We start from the raw sequence: 17,424 nt of genomic DNA, 5'->3' as shown, positions 1-17,424 counted from the left end.
CCTCATTCCCCCCGGAGGGGAAAGGACAGAAAAGGGAGAGAGGCTTATGGATTGGAAATTAAAACTACTTTAATAAAACAATAATGATGTAAAATAGTATAATGTATTAATACTAATGCTATTAATTGTGAAAATAAAAGGAAAAGTATACAAAACCGATACTGAGTGTCCCGATGACGGATCGGGGGACTGCAGGCCACAGGCTGCCGCCCACAGGGGCTTACGCTGCTGCCGCAGCAGGGCGGGCACCCGGTTGTCCCGGACCGGAGTATGCAGCCGTCAGGAACTGGATTCAGGAACGCACGGATCGGGGTCAGAGGCAGGAGAGCGAGCAGGGTCCCACTTTGAAGAAAAGAGCGAAACCCTCGTGATCCCTTAGCTTTATACTGAGGATGACGTGGATAGGATGGAATACCTAGTTCGTCAGTTTTTGGTCACCTGTCCCATCTGCACTGTTCCGCAGGTGCGACTATTTTATGACTTTTTCCTTGCTTAACAAAAGAGGGCCAACAGTGGCCTTGGTTCTCATAGCAATAAGTATAAACATGGGGCACTCTGCATACCAATCCCACTGATACTTCAGTAGCAACTATAAATGTTGAGCGTTATCAGGTCTGAAACACAGACAGTGTCTGAAAAACATGTAGCTGTACTTTCAGAAAGTGCAGTTACTTAGAAGAAACTTAACTGAAAGAAAAAAAAACTCCTTAAAAGAGAAAAAGTCATGTTTTAGCCAAACCAGGACATTACTGAAGTGCAACCAAGAGTGGAGACGAGAGCTTTCCATGTGCTAATTCCTCAGGGCACAAATAGAGCTCAATTTTCCACGTTGTTCTCCCATATCTGGAGATCTTTTGTGTGTAAGCCTTCCTCTGCCCCTATGACTGTGCTTGCAAAACTGTCTTTATAACAGTTCAGCATCGCCAAGCCCTCATCTGACTCCAGCTTCTGTTCATATCTGTTGTAATTCATCCTATCTGTGGGTAGGTAGCAAGAGAGATTTTAAAGATGTAAGGGAACAGCAATGTTTCTTGTCATGCTTCATCTACAGTGGTATGTTAACTACTGGATTTTAGCCCTTGCCTTAATGTAGTTTGGTGAAGCTTAGAATATGGCAAGAGAAATTGATGATTTAAACAAACAAGAAAAGAAATCCAAATTATTAAAAGGTGTTTGTGAAGTTTAATCATTTTACTGACTCTTTTGGCTAAAAAAACCCAAAGAATTCATAATTTGTGTGTTATGTGGGAAACTTGCGTATTGTGTGGATACTGTTTAATTTCATTAAATCATTCTTCTGTTATGTAGACTGCAGTAAATTCAACATGGTATGTTAAATTCCCTGCAACATGCATAAATACATGCACATGCATACACATATATGGAGAGGTGGGAGACACAGCTGCAGCCTGAGGTCTTAGTCCTGCAAAGCCTCTAAGCAGAGCTTCTGCCTCAGCTCCTGTGAGAGAAGCCAAGGAAGGAGGCAGTGCTGGTACCAGCCCCATGTGCACTGCAGTGTGGCAGAAGGTCAGGTCTAAATGAAGCTTCATTATGGTGGTTGAAGTTTAGAGGCCCCTATCGAAGTCACAGGATGTACACCCTCTGTCTGTGAGGAATAAACAAGCAAATGTCTGCAATGTTCCTGGTGTTAAGTGTACCTCTTGTCTAACAGATGCAGACAGGCAAGATTCTATCAATCTCTTTCTGGGAGTATTCAAGCCTACAGAAGGAAAACCTCATCTCTGGGAACTTCCCACTGATTTTTATTTGCATCACAAGAACACCCTCAGTCTGTCACAGACCAGGCGAAGGTATTTTGCTGTTTTTTTGTTTGGTATTGCTCTAATAAATTTAAAAAAATACATGTTGTTAACCAAAGAATTTGGTCAGCCTGTCAAAAACTTGCTTACTGTTTTTTAAATTTTTATGGAAATGTAAAAAACATAACCTTCAAGAGATTAGCAAAAATGTTGAATGTTGGTGTTTTGAAGGATTTGCTTTAGTATGTTGTTTTCCTGTTGTACTGAAAAAAGAAGTGTCCTTTCATATGAAATTCTATCCTGCAGTGTGAAATGCTTCACTATTTTACTGAAATACAGTTACCACTGTCGTATTAAGCAATATACAGATGTATTTTTGATGGTCAGATTTACTAAGTCGTCGTATTGGAGTTTAGGTGATGAGGGTAACATTTGTTTACTTTTTTGTGTGTAATGCAGTCTGCAGTAATGCACAATCAGTCTGCAACTGTGCATATGAAGAAGCCCATGATTTTCTGCCTTCTTTTCAGCCATGTCTAGCCTGTTTTGAGGACTGTTTTTCTTCATTTGCATTCCACTGTAGTTGCATGGTAATATACAGAAGTAATAAAGCTAAAGAGTAAAAATTTTAAAGTAATTTTAGAGTGCTTCACAATGTGAAATGATTTTGTTAAACATTATAAATACGGTATGGGGAAAAAAATTTAATAATAAGGATGGTACTAGACTTGTTAACTAAATCTTTTAGGAATGTTCATTCTTCAGAGTCTTAAAGCTCTGTATCACAAATAGTAGATCTGAATATTTGCATTTACATTTTTGTCTGAGGAAAATGGCAAGTGTATAAACAGTGCATTCAATCCCTGTTGACTGCTTATTCCACTAACCCATCATGGCAGCTGGCATGTGATATGACTGTTTCTAAATTTCAGTCCTGTTGTATTGTCTCCTGTGGCTTCTCTTGATGCTACTCATATCAGCCGTATGACCAAGTGCCATTTCAGACACACATGAAACTTGCAAGATTAATTTTATTGCTTACTCTTTCTGAACATTATTGTATGTCAAAAATGCACTCGGCTGATAAATTGCGAATATACGAATGTGCTAGTCTCCCTTTCATCTGTTACTCTGTTAAACAACTGTCTCTTATTTGTCACAGATACTGTTCTCAAATGAGGTGGAACATTTTTAAAAAAATATTTGTATTCTTCATTTACTTGTTAATTAGTTTTACCTTTCATTCTGGCCAGAATTTCTTCTGAGCACTTATAATATACAACCAAGATGTTTTCTCATTGTGAACAAAATGACATGTCCATGTAATAAGTAGTTAGGTGGAAAAAATGTCTTCCAAGTAATTTTTTGTTTCTCCCAAACTCTTGGGCAAGTTCTTCGTATAACTTCTTCCTGCCTCTCTGTGCAGTGCCTCTTTTGGATTCCTTGGGCACAGCAGCAAAGGAAATAATGAGAACTCATAATGAAATCAAGACTATAGGAAGAGAAGGAAGATGTTGTTTCCTATCATTGAAACTTCATTTGACTATCTGTGCTTTTCCTGTATTGTATTTGCCTCTCCATCCGAAAGAAGATATTTCATAATGAGTTTCCTATATTTTATATAATTTGTAATTCACATGAAAGGACAGTGAATATGATAAAGGAGACTTTCTGTTGCCATGTTACTTATTGTTTGTGCAAGCAGCAAAACTGGATATGTCTGCATAGTTTCTGAATGCACTGGAGAAAATGGCTTGCTAGCATGGCCTGATACAGTATTTCAAGAAGAGACAGGACTGTTGGGCATAGCTCATTCCTTTCTCTCTAGGATATACACAGTTCTTGGAATTTAAGTGTGTTGCCCTGTCTGTTCTGCACCATTTGCGAAGTCCCACTATCAGGTCTGTTTCTGGGCATGGGAATACACCCATTGTTTCTGCTCCAGGTGGCTACATTGGCATGAGCAGGAGATAACCACATTAATACTCTGATTACAGCCCTTACAGTGCTGTAAATACACACATATTTGAAATAAAAATCAATGAAGATAAATGTCTTTTCATCCCAAGTAATGAAATAGAAGAAACGATCAGAATAATTTAGAGAAGAAATTAAAGTATTTTTGAGAGAAGAAAACAACAATATGTGAACATGAATGAAAGATAAAACATGCTTTATTTTATGAGTGTTGCTTGGCTTCCTTTGTTTTTGAGAAATCCTGAATAAGCTTCCAGTAGGACCCGGTTTTTGCTATTGGCTATGCCAACATACAGTTCTCAGACTTAGAACAGCAGTCGCATCAAAACATATTTGTGTGTAAAGTCAGCTGCTTTGACAATCTTCCGATTTTATTATTATTGACCTTCATTTCTTCATACCCTAATTTTCCTAAATTTTAGGATCTAAATAACAAGTGATTATTTAGGTTGTTGAGATGGGGGTTGATGATGCTTTTTTTTTTGTCCAAAGACCAGAACAAGAAAAATGCATAAATACCTTCTATATGTACTAAGAACTCAATTTTCAGTACTGTACAGGTAGGCACCTGAAACATATTTTGTTTAATGGAACAAAACCATTCCTCTGTCCATACTTGTGTTGAGCTTCATGTGTTTAAATTTCATGGCCTGAGAGCATAGTAGTAGGATAGGGGCCTGTTAAAATCCTCCATCCAAGGGTAATTCGTTGCTTTCTTCTACACTTGACTTATAAAGAAATGTTTACTAAAGTGACAGTGTATAGTTGGGTAATTGGTGTGTGCAAATGTTTAGACTGGATACAAGATCAAATCTTCTGCATCAATTGTGTGTGTCTCTTTTTCCTACATAGCTATACTTACTGGTGGACCACAGGTGTCCTAAAGCATTTACCTCTTCCTTTTGATGAAGGTAGGAACTATATTTGCTCTTTGCATTACAGAGTATCTTGAAAAATAAGTTTTAGTCACAAGTACTTTTAAACTGTTTTAGATGTCAAATCTGAAAAAAAAAAAGTTTCCATAATGATTGCAAAATACTCCCCCCAATCCCCAGTGAGCTATGATTTTTCAGCTGCAGGATGCAAGAGATACCTAATTGGCTAAAACTTGACCTCCATATGTTTATATATGTGCTAGGGCACACTTCATTTTTTTTATTTTTTTTTTTCCCTTGCCTATTAACATATGCTGGTGGTGACATTCTTGTAGATGACAAGGGTATAGCTAGTGTGTCTTACTTGTCTGGGATACTGTGGGGTGTGTTTTATTAGGAATTATCATCATGAGGGAAAATCAAATTATGGTGGTTGATAATGCGTATTTATTGAAGATATGTTGTGCATCTTCTTCATATCGTATTTTCTTGTCTTACGACGGGTTATGGCGATAGAAAAATGACTGGTAGAGTGGCTAGGTAAGCAGGCTACTGTTTGTTTAGATTTTTGTAGAATCAGTAGTTGTTAGTAAAAAGATTATTTTTTTTTCCTTTTCTTTTTGCCAGTGACATGTGCTGAAAACAGGCACAAGTTGATGGTGAAGAAATTCCACAAGTATGAAGAGGGAATAGATATCCACAATGAGTTTTTTCGACCATATGAGTTGAGCAGTTTTGATGAGACCTTCTGCTTGGCAATGACCAATTCTACACGGTATATTGGGATGTTTTGTGACTATAAATCCTTAACTAGAAGTTGATTTGGTGTGAATTAAATGTATGTTTGATTGATTTGGTTAAATCTGTAACGCGATAGGTTTTGTGGGATTTTTTTTTTTCATTTTTTAAGCTTCAAATTCAGCAAAGTTCTAGAAACTAAATCACAGTACTAAAATGAAAATGCTACTCTAAAAAAAATTCTGTTAAGATAGCCCTTAAATTTCCAATTATTTTCCATTATGGGGTGCCAAATGTTTGGGCACTTGAAGGCTCAGAAGTGAGCTTTTCTCTGTAGACTGAGATCATGGAGGCCACCTTCAAAGGAATTATTTTCTGATTGTTCTGCTCTCATTGTACAATTGTTTTCTTCAGTTCATCAGGTTCTCACAGCTGTCCAGATAGGTTCAGGGGGGGAGGTGGTTGTTTTTTGGGGTTTTTGTTTGGTTTTTTGTTGTGGGGGTTTTTTTGTTGGCAGCAATTAGCTGTATATTCTAAGCATAATCTTAATCACGCTTTAGCAAAAGACTTCCAGGCAGATTATGTTTCATGTGGCTTTTTGACCCAATTTGAGTGTTGGCAGCATTTTGAAAATAATGTAGCTGAGTTACAGGGCTTCTTCAGCACACAAGTGGAGTACATTGCTCTGGACTCCTTGGCAAGTGGCAATGTTTGTGGCTGTTTTATGAGACTAAGTAATGCAATTGAAAGCTTTTTAAATACCTAGCGGGATTATATTTACATGGCTTTAACTTGTAATGATATTTCTTTTTATAATGATTTTTTTTTTTAATTCAAAGGTAGATATTAGGGGTGGTTCTTCCAGAAAACTTAAAAATTGTATATGTTGAACTTTGCTTATGAGAAGTTTTTTGTTTCTGTTTTGCCAGAGATTTTATGCCTAAGAATGTGGGGATTGATCCAAGTCCATTTACTGTTCGTAAACCTGATGAAACTGGAAAATCAGTGTTAGGGTAAGTCTGAAATAAGAAAATTTGTTGTGGTTTAATAGGAGTGAAATTGTAGTGCAAATACATAAACTCTGTGTTTGTGTGTGTAGCATATTCTCTGTTACATTAGTAATAAAAAAAATAATTGGTGGCATACTATAGAATTGTACACTTTGAAAATCATATCTAATTTGAGATTTTTTATTTGACACTGGGAATTCTTTATTCAGACTTGTTTAATCTTTTCTGTTTTCTTGTATTCCTCTAAATGAAACCCATGAGAGAACTTTATCTAGACTAAAGATACAGAGGTTGTTAAAATTTGGTCATCTTTTCATACTATTGGCAACTGTATTCTCTAATGGACATGACAGGAATGCATATATTATTGTTGTCTTTTAAAAAAAATATTTTTGAATAAATAGAACATATCCTGAAACAGCAATAGATGCCAATTTCAGCATAGTTTTTGATAAAAAAGTTGGGTTTTATAGATAAAATTATATAAAAAATTCAGCAACAGTTATCGGGACAAATAAATGTTTTATTTAGCTGCTTTTGCATCCTGGACTTGCTTTATTACTTTATTTATTTCATTGTTGTGTTTTATCTGCTGTATCACAAAAGGGCTGTGGGGACTCCTCCTGAACTAATTCATTCTTTCTTTGATACCTGATATTATGGAAACCTTCTGTCAGTAACGACTAAAGCTGTGCTGTCACAACATTATAAGTTCCTCTGAAAGCTTGCGGTTCTGCTAAAAGCTACAAAATTTGACTGTCTCATAAATAACATTCACTGTGCCTTGACTGTGAGGGACTTGCTGTCAACAAATGTTGAGAGTAGACTATGCTTATTACTAGTGGAACCTGATTTCATGCCACTGATGTCTTCCTGCTTATTCCCAGGGAACTGTTCAAGAGTTAGAATTTACCTCTGCTAAGAATTGTGAGTTTATGGGTACTTTAGAGGATAAGCTTTATTCTTCCACTTTGATATAATGTCTGATTTTGGAGTAACTAATTTCTTTCCAGATATTCCATTAGATACTTGACTGTTACACATTTTTCTCAGGCACTTTACTTCAAGCTCTCCACTGTGATTTTTAGGGATTGTTACAAGATAGGGAATCAACTGCATCAAAGCCACGTTCCAGGACTCCCTGAGTATTGCTCATAAGGCTTCCCATGTATTGGCTATGTAGGTGGGGTAAAAGGTGGCTTCATTCTTCTGCCTTACCCATATTTAGCCCTTGGTAAAGGTGATATCTTTGTCTTCCACATTTGTCATCATCTTTTGATCTACTATGACATTGCTAGAAGATTTGGTGATCTGTTTTCATCTGTGAGTGTTCTGGTCCTCTAAGACAATTAGATCTCGGCCGCCTTCTGAGTATGTGTTAGGGTGGAATAGGGATATCGCTCTTACCAGTGTTTGGCTACTTGCTCCATTCTTCAGCTTTCAGAAAGGACTGCTTTTCTTGTGACCTTCACCTCACTTATAAAAGTAGGGGAGATAACCTTAATTTTCTCTAAAAAGAAGGCAGTATGTCTTCAAAACTATCTGTAAATTTCAGTCTAAGAAGATGTCAGTTTCTGCTGAGTCAGTCATTAAACTTATCTGTGGTGGTTTTTCCCTTAAGATGTTTATTCAAGCTGTAAGAATTCTTCTGATATATTAATATATCCTTGGGCATGGGGTATGCTCTCAGATGAAGAACCTTTGGGAGGACTCTCTTACTTGTTTGTATGTGTTCCTAAAGCATAAAGTTTAGCTAAGGGATAAGGTGCTGTATGAGTTTGACTGCAAAAGGCAGAACTCTTTGTGACGCTCATGGTGTACTCTACTAGAACTCAAGTGATACTGGTGACTTCCATGCCTTTGCTGATGAGAACACTAGAGCTGCAATTCAAAATAGCATTTGCACCAAACTGCATGCTGTTGTCAAAGCCTCTTAGCGTGCTGCTGTCTTCCTTTAGGGCCTTCCTTTAGCATAAATCATGCACAATGTCAGCGTATATATGGACAGTCACCTCAGCAAAGAGGAGGTGTTGCTTCCCTGCTTCCAGAACTGATTTGTTTATAAACATATTCATTACCTGCCTTCCAGTCACTCTTCCTCCAGAGTCACTGAAAGATTGTGACAGTGTCTGAGAGAAAAGTGCAACCACATGCTCTCCTATGGCCAGTAGAAAAGAATGTTGTAGAAGATGTAAAGGTGGTACAATTTCTGATGGGTAAAGTAACGTATACCTTTCAGAGCTTGTACAGTTAAACCTAGTGTTAGCCTATTAAAATATATATGCTGTATATTGAAGAATTCTTGCAAATAAGGCACCTCTTTATATTGACTAAAATTTCTAGTGTGAGAAATACATGCCACATAAAGAAATGTTGCTGATTAAAGACCTAAATTGAGGGGAGAGATATGGAAAAGGAAGGGGAAAAAAGTGACATTACAATTAAGATTTTTGGGCCCAAAATTAAGAAAGCTAGTGGAGTGGATAATGTTGTTAATCGTAAAGTGAAACTTTTTCCCAGATCAAAACCAAAGATTCTATGTCTCAATGAATTTTTATTCCTTTTTAATCATTCAGTCTGGAGGAGGGATTTAAGAATCAGAGAATTGGTGGAGAAAAGCTGACATAATCCTTTGAGCTATCCTTAAATGCTCTGGAATAAGAAGAGATTGAAGAAAAGTAAATCAATTGGGGAATTCAAAAGATGAGCAACAAGTTGCTTGAGAGCATAGAACTCATTTCCCCCAGTAAGATTGTAACCAAAATTAGAAATTTTACTACTACTTGTTAATATCTCGCTGATTTCATAAATACACACTGCCTTTCATAACAGGAACAAAAGTAGCAGAGAAGAAACCGTACTGCAGCGCAAAACCGCTGCTAGTGCTCCTCCACCCCCAAGTGAAGAAGCAGTTTCAAGTAGTTCTGAAGATGATTCTGGGACAGACAAAGAAGATGAAGGTGCTGTTTCTCAACGTTCAACTCCAGTAAAGGTGACTGATACAGGAGAAAATACAAAAATCACAGAGGTAAGAAATTACTGTGGCCAGCAAGAAGGCTAATCATGGACTTAAAAGTCACAAATGTTACAGAACAGCCAGAAGTAAAGCACTGAGAAATTAAGGGAAAAAGGTCTCCAACGTAATTTCTTTGTGTAGATACTGGCACAGCTGCTTATAAAACTTTGCTGCTCTTCTTGTTGTGTAATAGTAAAACACAGCGGAAAATAACATTTTTCAAAAACCGAAAATTACTGCTAGAAACTTTTGGCATTTGAAAGGTACTCAGGTCAGGTGTAGTCCATTACATAAAGCATAAAACATATCTATGTTAGTGTGTTAATTCAGAGCAGTAGTGCACTTCTGATCGTTGTCCCTTGCCATGCTCTGGGTCACATCATGAGGTGGTCTTGGAGCGTGCAAGTGGGATTCCTTTTTGGATGAAACTAAACTGGGAGATGCTTCTCCAGCAATGTACCTGATCTGCCTACCTAATCAACATTTAGTCAATGGGAGCTAATCTGGAGCAAATCCCCTTAAAGACATGTAGTATGGATCAGAGGTCCTTAGCACCACCTCTTTCAATTTCACATCTATTCCTTTTGAATGATGGCACTTGCTCAGGTGGATATAACTGTAAATTAATGTTTAAACTGGCTAAATTTTAACCTGATATATGTGAAGAAATTTAAATTGCTGTTTCATAATTATATGGTCTAACATTTAAAAGAAAAAAAGAGGCAAATTAAACTAACTCCAAAAATGTGCGTGATAATGTTGTCACATTGGTCCTATTTTTATAGTTGACTTACTTGCAGTCACACGTGTCTTGTCAGTTAACCCCCTTAGTTTAACACTGATTATTCAGATATAGTGAAGTATTGCATGTGCATTGCATCCTTGTTATAGTTGACTGACATGACCGTGTAATGTATAAAATAAAAATAGTTTTGTTCAACCTGGAGTTTGTAATTATTTCAGAATTGACATGTGAAATGTGAAAGCAAATGTGGGAGCATGTTCTGATTGAATATGATTTATTCTATATTAAGGGTCAACACAGAACAGAATTTAATACCTACCTCATTATATGTCCTATAAATATAATTTATTCTCCTAATACGTTGTTTTGTCTGATGTTATTTTTCAAGAATCCTTTCCTATACTTGTTGAACAAATGTCTTGAATAGTATTTTTAATAAATGGTTTTTATTTAAAAGAAAACAAAACCAAACATGCACAAGCCAAGATTACTGTGTATATGAGAAACTTGTTTCGTCTTGCCTGCACTTTTGAAATTATTTTCAGGTTTAGAAAGAATTCCTTGCTTGAAACTAAACTTTTCTGTGGATGTTGTTATGGTATTCTCAGTCTGAATCTTTCTTATGTTCCAGAACGTAGTGCAATCAACAAAAGATGTGTATGGAGTCAATCTTTCAGATGTTCCTTCAGAAGATGATCTCACAATATACACTAGGTGAGATAAATTTCCAGTGGTAATCAGTAAAAGATAATTGGAGCTAGTTAAATACAGCTTGTCAAAGTGTTGCCTTTGATTAAACTTAAATTATAAATTTTAGAGATATTTGGAGATATATATACTATTCTGTTTTTAAAATCAAACTGTTTTCAGATGTCTGTGTCAACTCTGATTGCAGTGGAAGTTATGCAGATGTCCCTGAATGCAAAATTTGGAACTTAAATCAAATGAAAGATGCTTCAATAGAAATACCTGTCACTTAATATAGTCCTAGAAATTAGTAAGAAAATTTGTATTAGGAGTGGTTCCATCGTTGTAAGCTGTGTAGTCTGTGATTTTTGCATTTTTCAAATGTTGAATTACACTAATTCAAATCAGTCATAAGTGAAATAGCCTCTTCTATAAAAATGTATACAAAACAACAGAAGTTAAGTCTTTTTTAAACAATGTCTTATTAGTAGAGATGTGTTAACTGTTACCTTTTACTCGGTTTCAAGTAGTTGCGTGACTTTTCATGTCCAAGAAAAACTACTTTTCTGAATAATATTCAGCCTTTTTCTTGAAACATCTTGGCCTTTTGAGCTTGAAATAAAAAATTGTGGATTTTATAGGGAGACTTTGAGACCATTACTAAATCTGATATAGACTATGAGGAGAAAAGTGGTCAGAATAACTCACACTGTAAAATCATGGATATCTAAGTGACAGATATTTGTACTGTGAGTTTCAGGACAGGAAGAAGTCAGTTTGGCCCTTGCCATTATTGGAGTTTCATGAAATAGTGACATGCAAATATATGTGGTATGTGGGGTTACGTGTGTGTACATATATGCACAGCACTGAGCATAGTGTGTGTAATAATGTGCTCTTAAACACTGCATTTTGAACAGCAGCATAGTGCCACCTCTTCTTGATAAATGGTTTTGTGAATTGAAGCCATACATGCAGGAAATGATTAAGATACAGCATAGTACAAGACAAAATAATGCTCCTTAGGTGGTCCAGCAAGTTCCCACTTGGTTCCTGCACTTTGAGGTAAACTACCCCATGTGAGGCAGCATGCTGCACAGCACCTGCAGGCTATCTTCAGGACCTGGGTGCTGCTGGCTTACTGTGAGCAGTTGGAGGTAAGAGTTGATGGGCAAGCATCAAGGTATCTCCTCCCAGCTCCAACTCTACAAACACTTCTGCTTTTATTCAAGGGTGACTTGGACTTTTATCCTCTACAAGACAGTTGTCACCACTCCAGCAGGAGCCGTAAACTGTCAGCTCCCTAAGAACAATCAGCAAATTAATGGTATGCTTCTCCCAAGAAAAGGCAATGACTCCCATTGGATGAGGAATGCTGTTTCTGAATTGCCATAACCCCATATAGAGCACTGGCTATGTGTTGTCATTGTTAAAAAATGTGTACTTAATGCTATTGTTCTCAAATTCTCTTCTCAATATCACAGAATAGCACTGAAGCCAAAAAGAAACTGTTTCAAATAATCTTTTTTTCTTAAATCAGAAGTTAATTTGAACCTTTTGAAGTTTTTTTTAACTCAAACCAAAATTGAACTAGAATAATTTCAGTTATAGATGAACTAGAACTGAACCGAAAAGTTACTTAGTTCCCTGGTGGAGGACATTCTTTCCTGAACTGCAATCTTTTTCTTTGAAAACTAGTCAGCATAATGGGAATTCAGTACTGGAGATCAGTTGGAGAAATTTAGATCCAAATTGAAGACCCTCTTACTTCCTAAAGGTGTATAATGCTGTTGCCAAGAGAACGATTGCTTATGCAAGGCACCAGGAGTGCAAATCAATTACATTTGCTTAATAAACCAATGTTTCGAACACCTGCTTAAAATAGAATTAATAGAGTTTGAGAAAAGGAGTGTAAGAAAACTACATCATCTCAGAAAAACACTGTGTGTATATTGAAGTGAATACTTGAGAGGCGTGCATTGAAATGAGCTTGTGTGCATTTGTTTTTATTTTCTGATGTGTGATAGCACTGATTACCTTGTTATATTTGAAACCTTTTCAGTTTGTGAGGGAAGTTTTAATTCACTATGATATCTTGTCATTCGACGATACGTGATGGTTAATCCTGACTTAGTTCATTAATCCTCTCAGCATTTTTTTTATTATTATTTAAAAGGCTTTTTCTCTTAATTTTTCTTTAGGGCTAGCTACTTCTCTTGCACTCTTTAATTCTTTGAAATTCCCATTTCTACCTCTTTCCTACATGCTGAGTAATTTGAAGATAGTACACTTTAATAGGGTTGAGGGAGGTGTTTCTCATTATCTCTGAAATTTTTAACTTCACCTGTGCCTCTAACTTTGGTTCTTTATTTTAACCACTAGAAAATGGATGCCAGTTTGACAATTAGCCTTTGGTATACCGCATTGTTATAGTTGTTCTGCAAATGGCGCAGTGCGAGCTGGTGTCTAGTATGACTCACTTTGTGCAGATTTACAGCTCTATGATAACATTCAGAATTGCAGCTGCTTCCCATTTTATCATTTTTCAGGCTGGACTAACATTCAGTCTATTGTTACAGCAGCACTGTAAACTCCATGGGGGCTTTGAAGCTCCCTATTCATATCCTTTTCAAGACAAAAAAGCTTGCATTTATTTCATTTCCTTCAAGCAATGCAAGTTTTAAAAATGTAACAATTACAAATTCTTTACCTCTTCTAGCTAACAAGACATAGTGCTATTCATGGTCTGATGTGCTGATTTATGTGGAAAGTATAGATTTTACTGACATCCTTTATTACAATGTACATCATTTTGAGAATAGCAGCAATTTATTTCACAGTATGATTACAGTTCTCACTTCAAGTCTTTTTCTATTATTGTAATAAGGGAAATGGAGATGTAACATCATGACTACTTGACATCATTGGACATGTTCAGTATTTTTTTTTTATTAACATCAGGGACTCACACATTTAAAGTACCTCAGGTGAAGTCACTTTATGTCAACTGATCTATATTAAGTATATGCAAATGAAAAGTAATTTGAATCTGTTCAACCCATTTTCACTGATGGCTGAGATAACGTGTTAATTCTCATCAAAATAGAAATCAGAGAAGCACAGATTGAGGTTGGAAGGGACAGGAGGTCCCTCAAATAATTTGAGGATGTATACTGCAGATCAACTACGCATGGTGTCTTATTGGTGTCTGATAACTTGCTTGTGTTAATTTAGGTGTTGTTTGTTTCAGAATATTGGATAATTTGAAGCAATTAATTGAAATACTTACGCCTTTAGTTTGCCTTTATTTTTTTAAGCTTGTTTCAGTAGCAAGCTCCTGCACTAGAAGATCTTAATTATCTTTATTTCCACTTATAATTCTCTTATTTAGAAAGATAAGTATTTATTTCTTCAACATCCAAAGTGACATCACATGTTTCTGATGCTTTTATTTCTACAGTATAGAATCTGAATGGAGCAGAAAGAAAAGCCACAATAAGTTGTTTCGGAATGTATTGTTCCTTTGTCTTCTGTAGACTCTTCCATGCAATTGCTTTTGCACTGTTAATTGTCCCCTGTTAAAATGTAGTAAATATTTCTGAAATAGACCAATAAAGACTATTTTTAAGCTAAATGGAAGCTAACTGTTAAGAAAAACCCTCTGTCTCAGAAAGTTTAAATTATTAAATCAGAACTAACATTTACTCCTCTTTTCGGTAGCACAGATAGATGTGTGGGAGAGTGAATAAATTGAGTTCAAGTGCGAGATAACTACATATACTGGAAATTCTCTGACTTTTCCTCTTAGACTGAGTGAATAAGATTAGTGATTTTTTTAAAAAAAATTTTGCTCCAATTCATTGCCAAGAAAAAAAAAATCATAACAGTATTTTTGGTCTTCAGTATCTTCCAGCAAATATTTGGAGATGGTGGAATTCTCCGAAAAGGTTGTGCTTGTAAATAAGTGATCTGGATTAACAGCATTTCAGCTGAATAAAGTAGGTTGAATTTGGCTAAGGACTGACAAATCTGAAACTTGAGAGACTTTCTGTCTCTTCTCGTGATTTTTCCCATAGGCTATTTATTTGACTGATTGCTTTGAAAAAGATATAGGAAGTTCACTGTAGCGGGCTGCCTGTTTCATAGGAGCAGAGGCCTGTTTCTATCCCATGACATACTAGGTGACACCAATTAATAGGCAAATCTTTTTTTCAAGTTAAAAGGAGCTGCTGAGTTTTCACATACAGCCACTGTAGAGTTCTAAAAATCCCTCTTGTTTACCAGAAAGGGAGATCGTCATCAGTGACTTATATAACATGACTTAAAGATTCATCTTTTGGTGTAATTTTCTTTTATTTGCTGAATTTTTGGGGGATAGTTCTTTTGTTTATCTGATTTATTCTCCTATCTACTGCTTTTCACAGGTTTGTTCAGCTGGGACAGAGTCAGCATAAACAAGACAAGAGCAGCCAGCAATTTGACTCAAAACAACACTTGGATAGGTTTATAAATTTGTAAGTATTCTTTTTCTTTTTCCCTTTAACCTGTTTTTCTTTTCTCATTAGACCTGAAAAGTCATCAGGTAAATTTGATGTTAAATTGTTTGAGGGTCATACTTCTGTTCTTTTACTGATAAGGGGATTCAATGCATAGCATGAATAAATTGGGTTCCTACTTGTCCCTTGTGACTTTAAAAAGAAAGTGTATTTTTTTAATGGTTTGTTCTTTTCATTATGGTTTTGGGGGGATTTTTTTTTAGGGGTTTTTTTTTTTTGCTTGTTTGTTTTTAGTTTGTGGTTGAGGGGTGCTTGGTTTTGGGTTTTTTTTAGTTTGGGGGTTGGTTTGGTGGGGTTTTTTAAGTTTTTTCTAGTGCTAAGATTTTTGTATTCAAAATTTTTAGCAATCCTGAGTTATCACAAGTGCTGAGGCTACTGAGTTAAAAAGGCAATTTGTTTGCTCTGATTACTTTTGAAAGAGGTAGTTTGAAAGGGATTGGTTGACTTGCATATTCTTCATTAAAAAAACATTCGAAGTTGCAGTTCAGTCTTTAGTGAGAGGTTATCTGAATTTATTTGTTCTGAGAAGGCTACAAGTGCACTATATTTGTTTTGGTGGATGTCTGAGGAGTTTGGAGAGGTCAAATGGGATTTTTTTTTTTTCTAGTGAGTGCTGGAGAGAGTAGGGTAAAGTGGGAATTGATTCCTGCTTTGTTTTGTGCACTCGATGCCCGTCGGTGTTACTGAAGTCAGAGGATCTATGCTAGCTTTAATGAGTATGCAAAGTGTTTTAACTGAAGAAAAGAGCATCTTGAATCTTGCATAGGTGTTATTTTAACAATGAAAGTCTGCTACATTTTCCTCAAAATTATCTCCTTGGGTTTTTTCCATATAGTATGTAGTAGGAGGATTGGTCCCCAGGGACATCTGCCATGTGGAATAACTTCTATGTATTCTGTTGTGATTGGAGTAACTTTCCATTAATATGAAAAATAAATCTAGCATTAAAATTACAGTAGGTGCATATATTTCATTTATATTGAAATAAGTAATTTAACTGTGATTATGGATTGATTATTTCTGTACAAGAATGGCCTCTAGTGATAGACCAGATCATTTGAATGTTTTCTTTAGTACTAGTATATAAAAAGGGTCATGGTATTAACCAAATGTCATAGTATTATTGAAACAGGTCTTAGAATTTAGATGATCAAGTCCTCACTTCCCAGTTGACATCTTCCTGTACTGTGGACAGCTTAAAGTTTCACCAAGGCAGGTTTTTATTTACTTTTGTCTCTGGAGTACGTGATCTCTTCCCAACAGCACAGCCACTTCATAGGACTGCAAGACCTTTACTGCAATCCATTGATTTACAGAAGCCTCAGCTTTCTTTCCTACACTGCCTCTAGTCCACCCCCTCTGTGCTGATGAAGTGAGGGAACCTTGACAGAGACCGGGGGTGTCACAGTGGGGCTGAAGGCTTTAATATTGTGTGTGAGACAATACTGCCTAATATCAGTGCTTTGCTATTTGGTATTATGTATATTTAAAGTGGTGATACCACCATACATGGTTCCTCATGAATAAGCTTACACTTTGTAGGTAAACGTATCTGTAGTGTTACAATAAAATATATCTGATGGGTATTAAAATAGTAAATTAGGCTGGCAAACTGTTTTCCTGGTTTCAGCTGGGATAGAGGTAATTTTCTTCCTAGTAGCTGGTACAGTGCTGTGTTCTGGATTTAGTATGAGAATAGTGTTGATAGCAACAACTAAAACATCAGTGTGTCAAGTAGCGCTTACTCTAAGTTAAGGACTTCAAGGGAAGATTTAGATGAGATATTAGGAAGAAATTCTTCCCGGTGAGGGTGGTGAGGCACTGGCACAGGTGTTGCCCAGAGAAGCTGTGGATGGCCCATCCCTGAAAATGTTCAAGGCCAGGTTGGATGGGGCTGTGAGCAACCTGGTCTGGTGGAAGGTGTCCCTGCTTATGGCAGGGGGATCAGAACTAGGTGATCTTTAAGGTCCCTTGTAACCAAACCATTCTATGATTCTATCACTTTTCAGTTTCCCATGCTCTGTGAGCAATGAGGTGCACAAGAAGCTGGGAGAGAGCAT

The 17,424-nt window shown here is 36.4% G+C and overlaps 1 protein-coding gene across 1 annotated transcript in view; it reads left to right on the top strand.

Moving 5' to 3' along the window:
- Positions 1–15,342, top strand: part of FIG4 (FIG4 phosphoinositide 5-phosphatase) — a gene marked incomplete at its 5' end in the record, with an annotated part of 53,124 nt that extends 37,782 nt beyond the window's left edge. The window contains 7 exons of the mRNA XM_009696060.1: positions 1,673–1,811; positions 4,590–4,648; positions 5,240–5,387; positions 6,280–6,363; positions 9,193–9,388; positions 10,753–10,835; positions 15,233–15,342. Coding sequence (XP_009694362.1) covers positions 1,673–1,811; positions 4,590–4,648; positions 5,240–5,387; positions 6,280–6,363; positions 9,193–9,388; positions 10,753–10,835; positions 15,233–15,326 — 803 coding nt within the window. The remainder of the gene's footprint in view (positions 1–1,672; positions 1,812–4,589; positions 4,649–5,239; positions 5,388–6,279; positions 6,364–9,192; positions 9,389–10,752; positions 10,836–15,232) is intronic.
- Between the last annotated feature and the right edge of the window lie 2,082 nt (positions 15,343–17,424).

The sequence above is a fragment of the Cariama cristata genome, unplaced genomic scaffold (genome assembly GCF_000690535.1).
Source record: "Cariama cristata isolate BGI_N322 unplaced genomic scaffold, ASM69053v1 scaffold5510, whole genome shotgun sequence".
Classification (NCBI taxonomy): Eukaryota; Metazoa; Chordata; class Aves; order Cariamiformes; family Cariamidae; genus Cariama; species Cariama cristata.
Note: the sequence above shows the minus strand (reverse complement) of the source record. Positions and strands in the feature narration are given on the sequence as shown.